Source organism: Castor canadensis, chromosome 7 (genome assembly GCF_047511655.1).
Source record: "Castor canadensis chromosome 7, mCasCan1.hap1v2, whole genome shotgun sequence".
In the NCBI taxonomy this organism is placed as follows: domain Eukaryota; kingdom Metazoa; phylum Chordata; class Mammalia; order Rodentia; family Castoridae; genus Castor; species Castor canadensis.
The window spans coordinates 138,473,090-138,490,106 of NC_133392.1; the positions used below are offsets into that span (position 1 = coordinate 138,473,090).

The window sequence follows — 17,017 nt, forward strand, 5'->3', positions numbered from 1 at the left end:
CCACAGGTATCTCACAGTAGCCCAACACCAGGAGGCCTCCTCTGTTTTCCACCAGCCGAGCTTTTTGGCAGGAGGAAGGTTGGAGTGAAACTATGGAAGAAGTTTGAAATCTACTGTAGTGATTCACACTTCTGGATTAATTCTGTTCCAAACTGAAGTTCCTTTCCCTAAGAGACCAATGAGATTGTGGCATTTGGCAGGACCCTCGCTTCTGGTGTCTGCTCAGGGCATGCTCTAGCCATCTGAGGCCATGGGAGGAGAGTCAGAGGAGCCATGTCACCTTAAATAAGTAACTCCCGGCAAAACTGGGCCTCAGTTTTTACATAGGAAAAATGAGGGATGTCACAGTAATATTTGATTTCTTAAACTGTTTCATTATAGAGAGATTTTGTAAGTATAAAATATTTGGTGGACATTAATAACTAGGGGATTAAATTAATTGATCTCTGATCATTTCCAGCTCTAAAAATCTGGTATGCTTTGATGTGGTCTGTGCCCATTGTCACCAGAATAATGGCTTATGATCAGATGATGCTACAGAGTGTGTAAAGGGGAAGAGTACTGGCTTTGGAGTCATACCTGTTTTGTGATAACCTTAAATAAGATGCTTACATAAGTTTCTCACTGACAAAGCTGGGATATTAATAATTACTCCAAAGGGGAGGTCATGAGTATGTAATGGGTTTCTATGTGTATGAGTACATATAAATCATCTGCTATACTGCTTAACAATTCATAAGTGCTCACTAACTACTTTTGTAACTGTTGTTACTATAGATAGACACCATTGGTGGAAGGTATGGAAATTAAATCACAGGTGGTACATGTTTTAAACTAGTTGGGAAAATTCTGTAGATGAGATGTAAATTAAGCTTTCAGATGACTGATAGGATGGAGCAGGGTGTGCTTCAAGCAGCTCTGCTCAATAAACATTTATGGCACGAAGCACCAGGTATATGAGGTAAATATATGATCCCTGCTCTCCAGGAGTGCAGAGTCCAGGGTGAAGACAGACCCCAAGCAAATCACTTCCTTGCAATACTACATTGTGAATATTAGGTCAGAGGCAAACACCACAGGTTGTAGGAGTAGCCCTCCAGTGGGTGGCTTACAGAGAAATTTGGACCAATTCAAAGGAAGCAGGAGGCAGAGTTAGAGGAGGCTGCATTCACCGCCTGTTTCATGGAAAAGACTCAAGTTGTGTTGAAGATCTAAGGTGTTTGTTACATGAAAGGTGTTTCAGAGGAGGGGAACAGCAGCCCAAAGCAGTAAGCCCAGAGGTAGCAAGAAGCAAGGTGTCCAAGACTTTAGGTCATTTGAAGTAACCCTGTGGGAGTATAGTGTGAGAAAGTGATGTGGAATGAGGGGGAGGTTAAGCAGGGTCAGACTTGGGAGGCTTCACCCACACCCTGAACAGCTTAGGGGGAAACTTCCCCAAGCCCTAAAACACGCGTGGTAATTCAACAAATAGTGCAGTAACAGCTGGATATTCACATGCCCAAACCTAGAATTATTACATGACCCAACAGTTTCACTGCCACTTATACACCCAGAGAGCTAGAAACAAGAACTCAAACAGATACTTTTGGGTCAGTATTCATTTCAACATTATTCACAATAGCCATAACCAAAAGGTGGAAACAGTCCAAATATCTTTCAGCAGATGAAATGGATAAACAAAATGTGCATACACATATGTGCACACACACAGGAATATTATTCAATATAAAAGAATGAATTTCTGACACATGCTACAACATGAATGAACCTTGAAAACAAGCTAAGTAAAATAGGCCAGGCACAAAAGGGCCCATATTATATGATTCCACTTACATGAGGTATCTAAAATAGGCAAATTTATAGGGACAGAAAGTAGATTAGAAGCTCCTAGGACCTCAGCTGGAGGAGAGTGGGGGATGAGGAGTTACTGCTTAGTGGTTACAGAATTTCTATTGTGGGTGATGAAAACATTCTGGAAATTGGTAGTGGTGATGATTTACTGCACAACATGAATGCAGTTACTGTTACTTAAAAATGGTTAATCCCTGATGCTCTTGTCAGTCTGCCCTTCCCTCTATCCTGTGCATGAGTGATTGAGAGATTGGTGAAGAGGGAGAGCAGTTAAGAGTGAGGGAGCGTCCTTGGAAGACAGCTGTAGCTACTGAAAGAATGAGCACGGGCAGAGGGTGCCTGAGAGGCAGAGCATATCATGAGCATGCACTGTCTAGGACATAAATGAGTGTGTGTGTGTGTGTACACATGTGCACACACGCATACGGGCAAGAGGAGGTGGGGGAGGGAGGTATGTGCTTGATCAGGCCTGTGGGGACAGAGATCCTGAGAGGATAGTGAACTGGAGCCTGAGCAGCAAGGGAGCCTTCACAGAGAGAACCAGTAAGGGGGCTGGAGAGAGAGCTCATTATTGAACCAAGCCACCAAGCAGGGAGAGAGTGAGGGAGAGGAGGGAGCAAGAGTGAGGAAGGAACGGACTCATACTCCTGAGAGCATTTGCATGCAGGAGGGCCAGCAAGAAGGTAGCCATAGGAGATGAATGGGGAAAGGAAGGATGAGTATGAGTGCAGGTGTGAGAGGAACCAGGGGCAAAAGTAGGTCTGGGGAGCAAAGACTAGTAAGACAGAACCTTCTAATGGGGAAGATTCCCATCTAAAAACACGTGAGTGAAGAGAGGTGAGAGATAGGGAAGGCATGCTGGCCAGCGGCAGAAAGGAGGCAGGTGGACAGAGAGTCTGGGAGCGGCTTTGCTGTTTCTCAGGTTACTAAGGTACATTTCTCAGCCCTGCATGGGAGCAGTGGCTGCCTTGCTGTGCAGTTTTTCTACAAAGGAATGCCATTAGCATTCTCTTTAGAATGCTGTCTCATTTTATTTTTCAACAAGGACTGACTGAGTACACGCTGTCCACAATCTCTGCCCTAGTGGCTGTAAGACAAAAATACAGGATGTGGCCACGGTGTCTCCTCGTTTACTGTTTTCCCATTTTATTCTTTGCAAGTAATTCAGATGAGATTTTCTAGAGTGGGATGAAAAGTGAGAACTGAACCCCAATTCTGGTCAACATTTTGGGGAAAGAGGGTGAAGCACTGAACTAGAGAATACCTCTGGATTTTAAGGGGTATCTCGCTTGGACAGAATTGCACGGCACTGTCATTTACTGATTTGATGCTCCGTGATCCTTAAAATAGCAGCTGAGTCTCCTCTTGACATTAATTTTTCAGTTTCTTAAGGTCAGGAATTATACCTTCTACAGCTTTCCATCCAGCTTAGCCTTCCCTCTGTGGAACATAGATAAAGTGGACTTCAACAAGGCAGGGCTCAGGAAATATTTGTTGACCATTGTCATTGATTCCTGCATCACCATAATTGTCATAAATATTCCTTAACAATAGAGTAGCCATAATGAAGCCCAGAACCCAGAGTGGTTTGGAGCAAAGGGAATTAATTAATAGGAGTCTTTGTAGCAGTTACAGAAGACATACAAATGTTAGGGATAATCTCTGCTTAAAGACCCAGATATGAGCATGGTTTGCAGCCTGGTTCCCCACCTTGGAAGCCAAAGCAAATTGCTTCCTGCCATGTGGGAATGGCTCAGGTTTACTGATTCCCAACATTCCTGCCTTTAAACCTTTACCCATACTTTTTATAACCCATAGTAAAACCTATCCAGTCTGAAGAAGGCAACTTGAGGAATGTTGACCCCCAAGTTGAGCAAAACTTGGAAGATGACAACAGGACATTATGACTTTGCACTAGTCAATGTTTTCATTAATGTGAAAAATCATATTTTCTTCTTTTATTAACTTAGTGTAATCTGGAAGCAGAGGATTGAATGTCTGTAATGGGGTGACAGAGATGTTATTTTTATATGTAGGAAGGAATGAGTAGAAGGAAAAGCTTACACATAGAAATGAGGCTCTGAGGATAGCATGAAAGAAGACAGAGAGAAACTTGAACTCAGATCTGGGTTGCCTCCCCCACAACTCTTTCCTTCTTTCCAAGCCTTGTCCATCCCAAGCATAAGCCTCAAGGGAACAATACACAATTTCCAGTTGTGTATCCAGACCACAGGATAGCCCATGAAGGAATTTCTGTCACTCCTTTTTGACTGGAACAGGAGGTTCTTAAAGGCTCCCTGGTTCTATCTTGGGAGAAGCCTAAGCTGTTGAAACCAGACAGTGGAAACCAAACTGGAGATAATATTAATAACCACAATAAGCTGGAGTTTATTGGGCACCAGTAGATGCCTTGATCCTGCTGAGCAGTTTGTATCACCACAACGGTTCATAGACTGTGCCATTTGACAGGTAAGGAAACACGGTCAGCCAAGTGTAACTTGCAAGGTTTCCCAGCTAGAAAGTGGCCTAACCTGGACTCAAACCCAAGTCTTTCTGATTCCAAATTACTCAAGGAAGCACCCTATTCCCCATTAGATTCCAAGGGCACTCACTGAGTACTTAATAAAGAAAACTGCAGACTCACTCAAAGCTCTTCTGGCTTTGAAGCAAAACAAAATAAATAACTTCTGTCATTTTATTACCTCCTCGTTTGCCTCTTTCTCTCATTCTGTTCTCTCTAGATTTTTAATCCTACTCTCTCGCCATCTGACTGTGTACACATGGACGTATAATAAGCTCTCTGATGTTCAGTTTCTCTATCCCAAGGATGAAGAGGTCGATAGGGGGAGAGATGATCCCTCAGATCACTGCCAGGGAGAACATAAGGAAAGCTGCATCCTTGATTAGTTTTATCTCTTCTGACAGAAGGAACAGATCATGAGCTTTAGAATTTCAGGGCAGATCTGATTCCAAATCTCCCTTAGTGAACCCAGCCTGTCCCTGTCCTTCTGGTAGCAAGTTGGGTCAGTTTACAAGTGACCCCATGACAGGCTGTTTGGAAAGTTGGTACATACAAATATTGTCATCCTTTTGTATCCTCAGGAGATTCGTTCCAGGACCTTCTGTAGATATCAAAATATGTAGATGTTTAAGTCCCTTATATAAAATGGTGTCGTAATTCTAGATAACCTATGCACATCCTCCTATATAGTTTAAGTCATCTGTAAGTTACTTATACTACCCAATACAATGTAAATTCTATGTAAATTATTGTTATGTTGTATTATTTGGGGATTAATAAGAAAAAGTCCATGTATGTTCACTACAGATACAATATTTTCGGAGTATTTTCCATCCAAGACTGGTTGAATTTACAGATGTGGAGCCCTGGGATATGGAAGGCTAACAGCATGTGCATCCTCTAATAGGCATTCTCTAAATATTTTGCTCCTGCCTCTTCCCTCCTAGCATCCACCTGCTGTTTTGCCACCTGAGTACCCTGACTGTGCCACCCTGTCGGCCATGGAGAATGAGCTGCCAGTCCCGCATACGTCCAGCAGTGCCAGTGTCACCAGCAGTGCTTGTGGGGCCAATAGCAGCAGTGGCTGCAGCAATAGCAGTAGTGGTGGCAGTGGCCGCCCTACTGGGCCCCCGATTTCTGTGTACAGTGGTATTCCTGACCGGCAGACTGTGCAGGTAAGGTTCAGATTGATCCGGGATTATACTGCTTCACCATCAATAGGGGTAGCCAGGAGGATGTGTTGGCATGGTCCAGTGGAGTATCCCAGATGGCCCAGGAATGGCCAAAACGCAGTGGGTTAGTGGATATATGTGTATGCATAGTTAGAGGAAAGGAAGTAATACAAGATTGATCAGTCACAGAAGTTTGGAGAGAGGGAGAATAGTAAGTTAATGGTGTGGATCCCAAAACATTGTTTAGGGAGAAAAGGGTATGTAAAGAGCAGGCAAGTGAAGATAACCAACTGCAAAACTGACTGGAAGCTGCTCAGCTACAACCCAAACTCATCATCTAAATGACCACTGCTTTGTGAGGAACAAATCTACGGTAATTCAAAGACAGAACCACAAAAAGAAGCCTCAAACAGTCCTTTGTCTTTGAAGCTCTTTCCTTCTTCCCTAAGGTCTGCAAAGTATCATCCATGAGGCTTTCCAGGTGGTTACACACTATTCTAAAACGTAGTCATGACCACGTACTGCCATTTGCTCTGTGCCTGGCACTGTACTAAGCATTTTACATGTTGATCTGCTCCAGTTAGGATAATGATTATTGTTAGGCACAGTTCTATAGTTGATAGAGTAGAACCATTCAGGTAAACATATAAAAAACTTGAACCTGACTTTCCAGGAACCTCAAACAAATACTGTTTGATATTTTTTGTGATCCACTACAATATCTGTTTGAAGTTTCCTGGATGGTAGGGACAGATAAGAGACCACAACCAAGAAATATTTACTCTAAGTAACTTTGCTTTTACGGTTTGGATATACTAGATGAGAGACTTCATCCTGCATTGGCCCTAGGCCCAGATAAGGGAATGGGGGAGAAGCCACAGCAGACAGTGAGAAGCCTGAGAAAAAAGGAAGACATGACAGATACTCTGGACTTGCCCCCCCTCCCCATTATCTCTGCCGAGCACTTAATCAAACCATGTGTCTTGCTCCCAACCTTGCCCCTGTCTTCAGCCCCTTCCCTGACCCCTTCATGTATGAGTATTTTGGCTCTGGTGTCCAGCACCTGGCATTAAAATGTGCCTAACCATTCATCAGAACTGTAGGCATAAGGGACTTTTGGGTTTCTGCTCTGGTTAGTGGAATAACCACTGGGGGCTTGTTCTAACTCCATTCATTGACACCCCCTGATGAGGAGGCATTGTAGAACCTCACCTACTGCTGATGGACTGCTGGGGAAGTCACTTTCAGGAGTCTAAGGGAAACAGACTTAGGTAAGGGAATAATAGCAAAATGATTCTGAAGCTAGCAAGGGATAAAAAGAATGGAGTTCATATAAACAGAATCTCAGAGCACAGAGTACATTGAAGAAAGATGAACCAGAGAAATGTGTGCAAGCATTGAGGGGTAGGGAATCTGGGGAGAGGCAAGGGCTTTTGGATGATATATATCAGCCTACTTTTACAAAATCCCAAATCTAAACCCAAAGCCTTTGCCTAGAGCCACCTAAGAATCACACTAAGTTGAAATATCCTCACCAGAGGCTCAATTGCAGGGCAGCACCCAGGGTGAGAAGCAGCCCTGGACCAGAGATGCCACACAGTTAGGGGGAGGTAAGCTGGAGCCCAGCCAGGGCCAGTGCAGGGCATTGACAGGAAAATGATGGCAGAACTACCTCTGGACCTCTTCTGAGGAGAAGACTGGGGGGCGGCGGGGAGGGCAGTCTTAGGGCTGCAAAAAGACATTTGCTTTTCTTTGTTCCTGGGATTGGCCAAGGATCAAAAAGTAGTCTTTTTTCATTTCCTAGACACTGCTGCTCAGCCAATCCATAAGGAGGGAATAAGCAGTAAAGCCAGAATGGGAGACAGTAGCTACAAAGAGGGAACAAAGAAGAGAGAGGGGAGGAATCAAAGGAAAGTATGCCATCCCTGTGTTGCTGGCATTCTCTCCAAGGCCAAGGCAATCTTCTCAGAGACTGATAGGACTTCCGGGGAGCTGCAGGCAGAACCTGGGATGTGGTACCAGATCCACCTTGAAGCCCCTGCCTTCTGAGGAGGCAGTTGCCTTCACATGAATTTGAGTTTGGCTGGCTACTGCTAAACATGAAACAGGCAGGATCCCTACTTTGGCTTTTCTTCCCAGCCCCTTTCTTTCCTCTGCCTTGTGAACTTCACCCTTATCTGAGGCTGCAGAGTTAGTGTGGGAAGTGCCTGCCAAGCCTGGCACAGGAGGTTCTGCTTCCCTAAGAGTAAGCTAGAGCAGGAGTGCCGGCTGCTAATGCAGGAGGAGCTGAAGACAGATACAGACAGACAAAATAGACAGGTATAAAGCTCCACAAACTGCTGTCTGTCAAACCCCCAGAGAGGGGGGGGTGTGTTACAGTGGGGGTCACAGATCTTGGTTCTTCTTGGAGTTGTTGGGGAGCTGGCATTGACAAGGCATGACCACAGAAGGGACGTGTCTTGCAACAAGTTGGTTGTCTGGCCCCTTTTGCACTCTTCTCAGGTGATCCAGCAGGCCCTGCACAGGCAGCCCAGCACAGCAGCTCAGTATCTGCAGCAGATGTATGCCGCACAGCAGCAGCACCTCATGCTGCAGACAGCAGCCCTGCAGCAACAGCACCTCAGCAGCACACAGCTCCAGAGCCTGGCAGCTGTGCAGCAGGTAAAAGCCATGGAAGGACTGGCACCTGAGGAAGTTATACAAGCAAAAGAGGGGTGGGGGGGAGGGAAGCAGGCCCCACATAGACCCTGCTGCACAGGCACTGTTATTATCAAATCCTTCAGGTGATGGAACAGAGACCAAGGCCACACTTCTAGGGAGTGGAGCAGCTACAGTCTTACTAGCCAGCCCACAGAGGAAGTGCTGGGGAGCCCCTTTAACCACACCTGCACTGCTGGAAAGGGGCAGTGAGTCCAAGGAGGTTCTCACAAAAGAAGGCATGCCCAGCTCACATGCCTGTCTGGAGTTGCCCTCTCTCCTTCCAGTGGCTAAGAGCACATTTATTCACTCATTTGACAAAATGTTTTATATACCTTCTATGGACCCTGTCTCCTTGGAGCTTGGAGCAGGGAGATAGCAAGTAAACAGAAACAAAAATAGACAAGGAAATAAACCGTTTAAATATACATGCTGTGATAAGCACTGTGAAAGAGAAGAACAGATTACTCTGAGGGACAGAGAAAATGATTATATTAGGTAGTCAGGGAAGCTCTGTCTGCTGGAGTAATGTTGAAGCTGACACTTGGAAGGCTGAGAAGCCGGTCAAAGGAAGAGGGATAGGCTGGACATTGCAGACAGTGAGTGCAAAATTCTTGACATGGCTTCATGGGCCATGTGGGTAGAGTGGGAGGGGTGGAGAGCTAGGAACACTAGGCAATAGTAAAACAGTCAAGAGTGCTGGGGATTGGTTCTCTGCTTGCTCAAACATCTCAGCCACCCTTCCAGGTAGGCACAATTATTATCTCTTGTGAGAGGGGAGGCCAGGCCTTGCTCAAAGCCATGCAGAGGAGACAGGGAGGGCTGAGTTCCAGAGACTGCTCTCCTGACCACTGTCCAATCTGCTCCCGGGAAGATAAGGGGCTAAGAATAACTTGGGGTAGGGAGGCTGGGACACTAGTGACAGGAGTTTGTTCTTTTCTAGGCAAGCCTGGTGGCCAACAGACAAGGGAGCACTTCTGGCAGCAGTGTGTCTGCACAGACCCCAGCCCAGGCGTCTTCGGTGAGTAGGGTGTGGGAGTAGCGTGTAGAGTGCACAGCTCTGAGCTGGCTCCTGCCTCTGACTAAGATGCTGTTGAATTCCTGCACCCAGTTGTGGGGAATCCTTAGCCATGTAGGGTAATGGCTGAAATCCGCTGCTCTTGCTGGAGGGAAAAATAGTGCATGCCTCTTTCTAGTCCTTACATTAACACTGTGTCATTTTTCTGATATTAAGGTGCTGTTGCTAGCTTATTTCTCTCAACATTGGGTCCTCCCTGCAGCTCTGTACCTAAGCCAGATATGGGGCACTGCTTGAGGAAGCTCCCAGGCCCAAGGACCAGAGATGGTCCAAAAAGATGCTGTATAAAGCAAGGAACAAAAGAGGGGGAGAGCAAGAAATGGATGAGGAGCCAGGCATGGTGACACACACCTGTAACTCAGCACTTGGGAGGCTGAGGCAGGAGGACTATAAGTTCCAGACCATCCTGGGCTACATAGCAAGACACTGTCTTTTAAAAAAAGGTGGACCCAGTTCACCCCAGTGCCACCCATTTCCTACTGCACGTTTCTCTTTCATCAGATCAATCTGGCAGCCTCCCCAGCAGCAGCCCAGCTCATCAACCGGGCTCAGAGTGTCAACTCAGCCACAGCCTCAGGTCTTGCCCAGCAGGCTGTGCTCTTGGGCAACACATCTTCTCCAGCCCTGACCGCAAGCCAAGCACAGATGTATCTCAGGGCACAGATGGTGAGTACTCACAGTCTCGGCCTTGACTCCAGGCCAGAGGACACAGGCAGAGAGGGTGGGAGCTGGGAGATTAGAAAAGGGGGAAGAAACACTGAGGGACTGCAGCAAAAGTCAGAGGGTGGAATAAAGCAGGGTAGGCTTGGAAGGCTAAGTGGGAGCATGGTGTGGGCTCCAAAGGGAGGAGTTTCAGGCTAAGACTGAGAAGGTCACCCACGATGCCTCCCTTCCTCTCCTCCTAGAGTGAAACAGGATTTTGTCCTTGTCAGAAACTGCTCTAGAACTAACTAGGGTGGATAGTGCAGGAGCCATGCCCACCAGTTCTCAGATACCCAGACTGTGAGATGAGCAGATGCACAAAGTACTCCACAGAAATGGGATCTTCCCCCCTTGACAGTCCTTGCAAAGACTGGCGACCTCCAGCTCAGGGTCCAAAAGTGCATTGCAGCCCAGAGGGATAGAACTTCAGGACCTGCTACTTTCCATTGTCACCACTGCCCTCCCCACTGGGTCCCTTCTTCCCATGGCAGGTGAGTTTGTTTGGGCAGAATAGACCTAGGCTATCACCAGCATGCCTGAGTCTCTTTTGTGTATCTGTCCCTAAGGGGTCCAGTGGTCCTTAGGTGCTTAACAGGCATCTAGACTCAAGAGAATCAAGAACAGTGTAGTCCTGCTCCTGCTTTTGCTCTTGTAGCCAGAACTTGACACTTAGAGCTTTTCTGGTCTTGCTCCTGCACGTCTGTTCTTGACTCTGAGTTCATTGTTTAAGGCTATTTCCAATCCCAGGGAATGCTTCATAGATACAGTATAAAACAGATTTCTATTTCCCTAGTGAACTGATAGTGACATGGCCCAATCCTGCCTTCAGTTTTACTTGTCCCCATGTCCCACTCAAAGTCCTCTCTGGGGCCCTGACACCTGTCTTCTGCCTCACAAATGTAGAACATACATGCACAGAGGAGCAAGCCCAGTGTATCAGGACAGAGTTGTAGGGAAAGCACTCTGTTCAGATCCCAGCTTATCCTCATGGATAAATATGCAGAGATAGACCCATATGGAGACCAAGGTGCAGGCAGGGAATGTCACATAACCTGTACCCCTCCAGACAAAATCAGATACCAATTGTAGCTCTAGGTCATCTGCCACCTCTAAGACCCCCGAATCAAAATTTGACTAGAAAGTAGCTAAGAGCACCTCTGATTTGATCCCTCTGGAGGACAGTCTTGTTCCAACCCTACTGAGGGGTCAGGTCTAGCTTAGACCTGAAAAATGGTCCTCAGACATCTGCCCAATGTCCCCAGGTTGCTGAGGAGACTTCTGGGTATCCCCTCCAGGGTGAGCCCCTCACAGGGGTTCCAAAGCCCCAGAACAGCTCTTGCATCCCATCCCAGGCTTGCTACCCAGCTTGGGTCAGCAAGCTACAAGCTTCTTGAGACTTTCAGGCAGTCCCCTGGGTTTCCTGCTCTTTCTCACCTCTCTAGTCCACTTGTCTAGCCATCCTTATGTGTGCTTCCTGGCTCAACTGTTCTGCCCTGTGGCTGATCCCACATTGGGCAGGTAAAAGGCACCTCGTTTCCTGTGATTCCAGGCCCAGCCAGGTAACCTGGTGCAGGTAGCTAGGAGCCTAGGCGGCACTGTTCCTTTGTCCCCTCAGCTCATCTTCACGCCCACGGCCACCGTCGCTACTGTGCAGCCTGAGCTCGGCACTGGCTCCCCCGCCCGGCCCCCCACCCCTGCCCAGGTGAGGACCCCATGTTTGTGGGAGGGCAAGGGGGGTGGGCAGCCCTGTAGATGGGTAGTATGCTGGGGATGGGTAACCCTGGAGGAGCTTTGAGCCTTTGAAAAGGCTGGACTCTTCAAAGAAAGCAGATGTGACTGGAGACCCCAGTGTCTTTAATTCCTGTCCAGACCGCCTCAGCCCCTCTTGACCCCCTTTTAGTCCCTCAAGTAAAAGAGGGCAGTGTGTTGAGGCATTCTTACTTACACCCACCTCACCCCTGGGATAACTTGCTTTGTCATTGCTGCTTTGCAAGTAGAAAATCCCTCTGGTTACCCATGCCAGCACAGCTAGGAATGGGGAAAATGGCACTGAAGAGGGAGCTAGAATGAGTCCTGGGTTCCTGCTTCTGCTGGGAGTACACATGTGCAGTGTGGCTGTGAGGAGCCTGTGGGCAGCTGGGAACAGAGACCAACCACCTCACTCCCATCGGCCGACCCCATCTCCAGAGTGGGAACACAAGCAGGAACTTTGGGAGTAAGGTCATCAGAGTCTCACACAGCCTCCGTGTGTCCAGCAGAGGGCACCAGGGACCAGGCTGTATAAGCATGCCAGTGTCTGGGAAAAGCCTGGAGTTAACCTTATTCCGAGGACAAACTAATCCTTTGCTACCTGGTGGCCTTACTTGTCAGTTAACTTTCGCTTTTCCCTGGCTTTTTCCAGCATGGGAAGCCCCATGCTCTGCTGTACCTGGGAATTATCTGTGAGTGGTTTGTATCTAATTGTGATAGTTTGGGGGAGGGAGGCTAACCCAAGGGAAAGAGCCTAGCCTCCCTGACCTCCTGCCTGCCCCAGACTGGGAATCATTTTCTTCTCAAAATTCATTTCCTTCTGCTGGTGGATCTTCTCACTAGTGACCTCTTTGTCCTCTTAAAAAAACCCCTCCTCCTGGTTCCTCTTTCAGCCCCTAACAACACACACATTCATTCTCTCTGTCTCTCTCTCTCTCTTTCTCTGATTTTACAACCCACCATCCTATTTGGCCATTCCTGAATCTGTCCCTAATTCTTCCCCTCTTAGTTATGAATTGTATGTTGGCATTGCTCCTACACACTTTCTCTGGATTCTCATAGACCCCTTTTTTCCAGGTACAGAACCTGACCCTCCGAACACAACAGACACCAGCTGCAGCAGCCTCGGGCCCTACCTCTGCTCAGCCTGTCCTGCCCAGCTTGGCCCTGAAACCCACCCTTGGCAGTAGTCAGCCTCTGCCTACCCCATTACAGAGCAGAAACACTGCTCAGGGTTCCCCTGCAGGTGCCAAGCCTGGCATAACTGACAGTGCAATGGAGCCACTCAAGAAAGGAGACGGCAACAGCCCATTGCCAGGGAGCATGGAGGGCCGGGCTGGACTTGGCCGGACAGTTCCTGCTGTGGCTACCCACCCGCTCATTGCACCAGGTAAGGATTCCAGGAAGAAGGATCCTGGTTTGTAGGCCAGGAGGAACTTTCAACCTTCCTTGTTCCATGGGCTTGCTAAGATTCCAGCCACATGTCTCTCTGCCCTCTCCTAACCTTGAGGTACTTGGCAGCTCCTGATGTTGTTTCATGGTTCTAGTCTTAACCGTAAGGAGTAAAACCACATGGATAGGAATCAGCTCGTCCTTCTTCATAGTGGGCACAGTGATGGATCTTGGAGTACACTGTCACAGCTTGTAACCTTGAGTGAGTGGAGGTTGGCAGTTAAACTAGTTTGAAATTCCCGAAAGGAACAGGGTCTAGCAAGAAGCATGGAGAACCACACAGAGAGATGGAAAGTGGGAAGTTTATTGTCTCATCACTCAGCAGACATTTTTCACTCATGATTGCCAGTCATGTTGCCACTTCTGAGTGTGCAGAGACCAATGAGATCAAGGCAAGCACGGTCTGAGTGGGGAGACAGAAGTAGGGAAAGTATAATATAACCAGTGTTGTATTGTAACTAGGCTCTGTGCTCTGTATGAGCACAGAGGAGCCATCTAGCCTTGAGGAGAGGAGCTAAGAAGGGTTTGCCAGTGAAGGCTACACTTGAGAATAAATCTTGAAGGTTTAAAAAAATCTAGCAGATTACCATGAGGCAAATTTTTGGGAAGGGAATAAATGTTTTCCTTGGCTAGACTCCTTTCCCTGACTGCTAAACCTTTCCCAGCACTGCCTGTTATAGGCAATCTTTAATGGGAAAAACTGCCAAGAGCTCTAGAAGCCAGACTTATCAATCTAGGGAATAAAACCAGAAACAAATATAGGAGTGGACCTTATGGCTTGGTATTAAAGAGAGAATCACTCTGGTTATATCCCTGAGAAAACCACTGGCCCTCTGTCCTCATCCAGACCATTTTGCAATTCAGTGTAACGCACATGTTTTGTTTTGTTTTTCTTCTTCTTTAGAACCTATTATATGCTTGTCATTAGATTGAAACCAAAATTGTCAGGGCTGGCGGTGTAGCTCAGTGGTAGTGCACTTGACTAGCATATGTGAGGCCCTGGTTTCAATCCCCAGTACCGCAAAAAGAAAGAAGAAGAAACAAATATGGTCATAGAACAATTCTGCACATAAGAGAGTGTAGGAGCAGAAGGAGGGAGCCAGATACACAAGCAAATCCATTCAATTTTGTAATCCTCTTGCAGTACATGGGGACACAGATGGCCAAACTCACTGTCAGGCAGGATAGCTCAGAGGTGCTATGTCTTAGAGGAAGTGGCACCTGAGTCTTTTTTTTTTTTTTTTTTTTTTTTTGGAGGGATGGTATCTCACCATGTAGCCCATGCTGGCCTTAAATTCATGATCCTCCTAATTCAGTCTCCCAAGGACTGGGATACAGACGTGTACCACTATGCCAGGCTGGTGCCTGGGCCTTGAAGCATGAGCAGTGACCCAGCAAAGCAGGGAAAGGCAAAGGGAAGCACAGGTAGAGCATGTGGCACTGAACTAGGGGGAGGGGGAAGAGTTGAAGTCATTTATTCACCTTTTTGAGATTTCAGAAATCACCCAGGACAAAGGGTCAGTCCCTGCCTTCTAGTAGTCACTGTTGGGCTGAAGAGGCTCTGTGTTGGAAAGGTTTCTCACAGTCTGGCATTGCTTTCCCCAGAGACTCTTCCTTTTATGGAAAAAGAAACTGAGGCTCAGAAGAGTAAAGACTAGAGGATCTCACAATGTGTTGAGGGCAGTTTGGGCTAGATTTCGAACCCCAGAGTCACATTTCTTCTCTGTTCCCCCAAACCACAAGCCCTGGATCAACATCAGAACCCAGGCTATCCTAAAAATCCCATTCCTACCCAGGCCAAAATATAGCTTTTTCTAAATGTAAGCCAGCTCCCAGAATTCTAAGGGCCATTAAAAAGAAAAAACAGTTTTTGGTTTCTTCCTAAGGCTGGTAGGCATCTCTGGGGTTTCAAGAAAACTGGACAGGGGCTACTACCATTTGTGGTAATTATTTATTGTCTAGTAAGTAATATGCTAGTCATTTTGTATACATCACTTCTCTAAGCCTTTGAAAGAGCTCTGTAGGGTAGATCTTATTATCCATTTTCCAGTTGGGAAAAGTGAGGCTCTGTGAGGTTCCCCAAGAACTTACTACATAGGACACTTAAATAACCCAAGTAGTAAGTGACAAAACTGAAATCCAGTTCCACCTCTGGCAGAATCATTAAGCCAGGTGCCCCCTCTCAGTTCTTACAGTGATTTGTAGCTCCTCAACCCTTCCTGTTTCCAACCCAAAGCTCACAGAACCTGGAGTTCTAAGACTGCAGGGCATGAAAGTTCTAATACTGGGGTTTGCAAAGCCATGTGGCAGACTCTCTGTTCTTGAGCCCTGTAAAGGTAAACACTACTGAGTGACAGGTTTGAGATCCAGGGGCCTAGATGTGGCCTGAAACTAGCAATATGTGGCTATAATGCAGTACAGAGACTATTGGCCCCACAGAACTTTCTCTGGAGCAGCTGTGAACAGAGTACTACAAAGACCCTCTCCCCAGAGACACAGATCAGTGGGCTTTGCATTGTTCCTGCCTCCCACCATCACCCTATTCTTCCTTTCTCTCCTATCTCTTCCTTTCTGTAAGCCCTGACTCCCACCTCCCAAATGGAAGGCAGCTAGGGGAGGCTTAAGAGTGGCAGATCTTCTCAGGGTCTCTGGAACAATAAGTCTGAAATAATTCTTGCCATATGATGGGGGGCAGCTTGGAGCAGCACCTGTCTTGGACTCCACAGATCCCCAAACAGAGGTGACTTCTGGCCTCCTGCCCAACCAACCCACTGTGAATGAACGCTGAGAGGGGCGGGAACAAGAGAGAAGAGTGATCTTGTGGTTGTGAGAGAGAGAACCTAATGCGCATGAGCCAGACTTCCTGTTTTGTTTGTTATGGGAGTCTTTTTTTTTTTTTAAAGAGCTGACTGGCTGGCTGCCCGCAGGGAAAGTAGCCAGGGGAGATATTTTGTGGGGACCTGGGGGTGCAGAGAGGCATGTGTCTTCCTGGGGATGCTTCCTCCTAGGGAGGCAAAAGCCTCTAGTCCCAGCTGGGACCTCTCCCACTGACAGCTGTTTGGGGGCAAAGCCCCTCCCCCATGGCAAGCTCCCTGCTGTTCCTGCTCCTGTCACCTTGGCAACCAGCTTCTTTAGGCTCTGCAAATAGAAAAGGTCCCTTATGCCCTGAAAGGGAGTGGGGTGGGGGAAGGGAGCAAGGGGAGGGAAGCAGTGCCCAAGAGGTTGGACTTTGGAGGAGAAGGCAAAAGGTCTGGACTTGCCCTTCTTGGGGATAGGAGGATTAGACCACGGAGGGCAGAAGAGGGGCAGGCAGCAAGGGTCCCGGGGCCTGGCTTCCAGGAAAGCTGAGTCCTAAGGGAGCTGGGCCACAGCTCTAACTAGGAGGCTTGGTTCTTGGAGTCCTCATTCTAGATGATAAACTCCGGGCTTTGGGTGACACTCAGGCCCAAAGGTGAGGAGAGAATTGCTGACCGGGAGGGGGATGCTATGATAAAAGGGAGTTGTTGGGTCTTTGAAAATCCTGGACCCTTTTAACACCCTATCAATAGTGTCTCCAGATGCCAGGCCTTTGTTTGGTATCCTCAGCCTGCCTTCGGTCTCAGCTGAAGAGAGAGTGAGTCTCTGTTGGGTAGGCCTGCCACATAGCTGCTTTGTTTTACCACAGAGAGTGTTTTGTGTTAGGGAACAGAGATTTTTGTCTGTGATGGGCTGGTGATGCTTGCTGGTTCTAGGAATCTTGGGTACCATTTTCCCTCCCATAGCAGCCACCAAACTATGGGGTAAACACACTTTTAT

General features: G+C 47.4%; 1 protein-coding gene across 5 annotated transcripts in view; it reads left to right on the plus strand.

The window, feature by feature from the left end:
* Phc2 (polyhomeotic homolog 2) overlaps positions 1–17,017 on the plus strand; it is a 107,643-nt gene that overhangs the window by 57,156 nt on the left and 33,470 nt on the right. For 3 of the 5 annotated variants that reach the window (XM_074080640.1, XM_074080643.1, XM_074080639.1), the window contains exons 2-7: positions 5,320–5,547; positions 8,047–8,205; positions 9,185–9,262; positions 9,821–9,985; positions 11,571–11,723; positions 12,848–13,160. In XM_074080640.1, coding sequence (XP_073936741.1) covers positions 5,374–5,547; positions 8,047–8,205; positions 9,185–9,262; positions 9,821–9,985; positions 11,571–11,723; positions 12,848–13,160 — 1,042 coding nt within the window. In that variant the 5' untranslated portion in view covers positions 5,320–5,373. The remainder of the gene's footprint in view (positions 1–5,319; positions 5,548–8,046; positions 8,206–9,184; positions 9,263–9,820; positions 9,986–11,570; positions 11,724–12,847; positions 13,161–17,017) is intronic. The other 2 variants (XM_074080641.1, XM_074080642.1) reach the window with 2 other exon arrangements.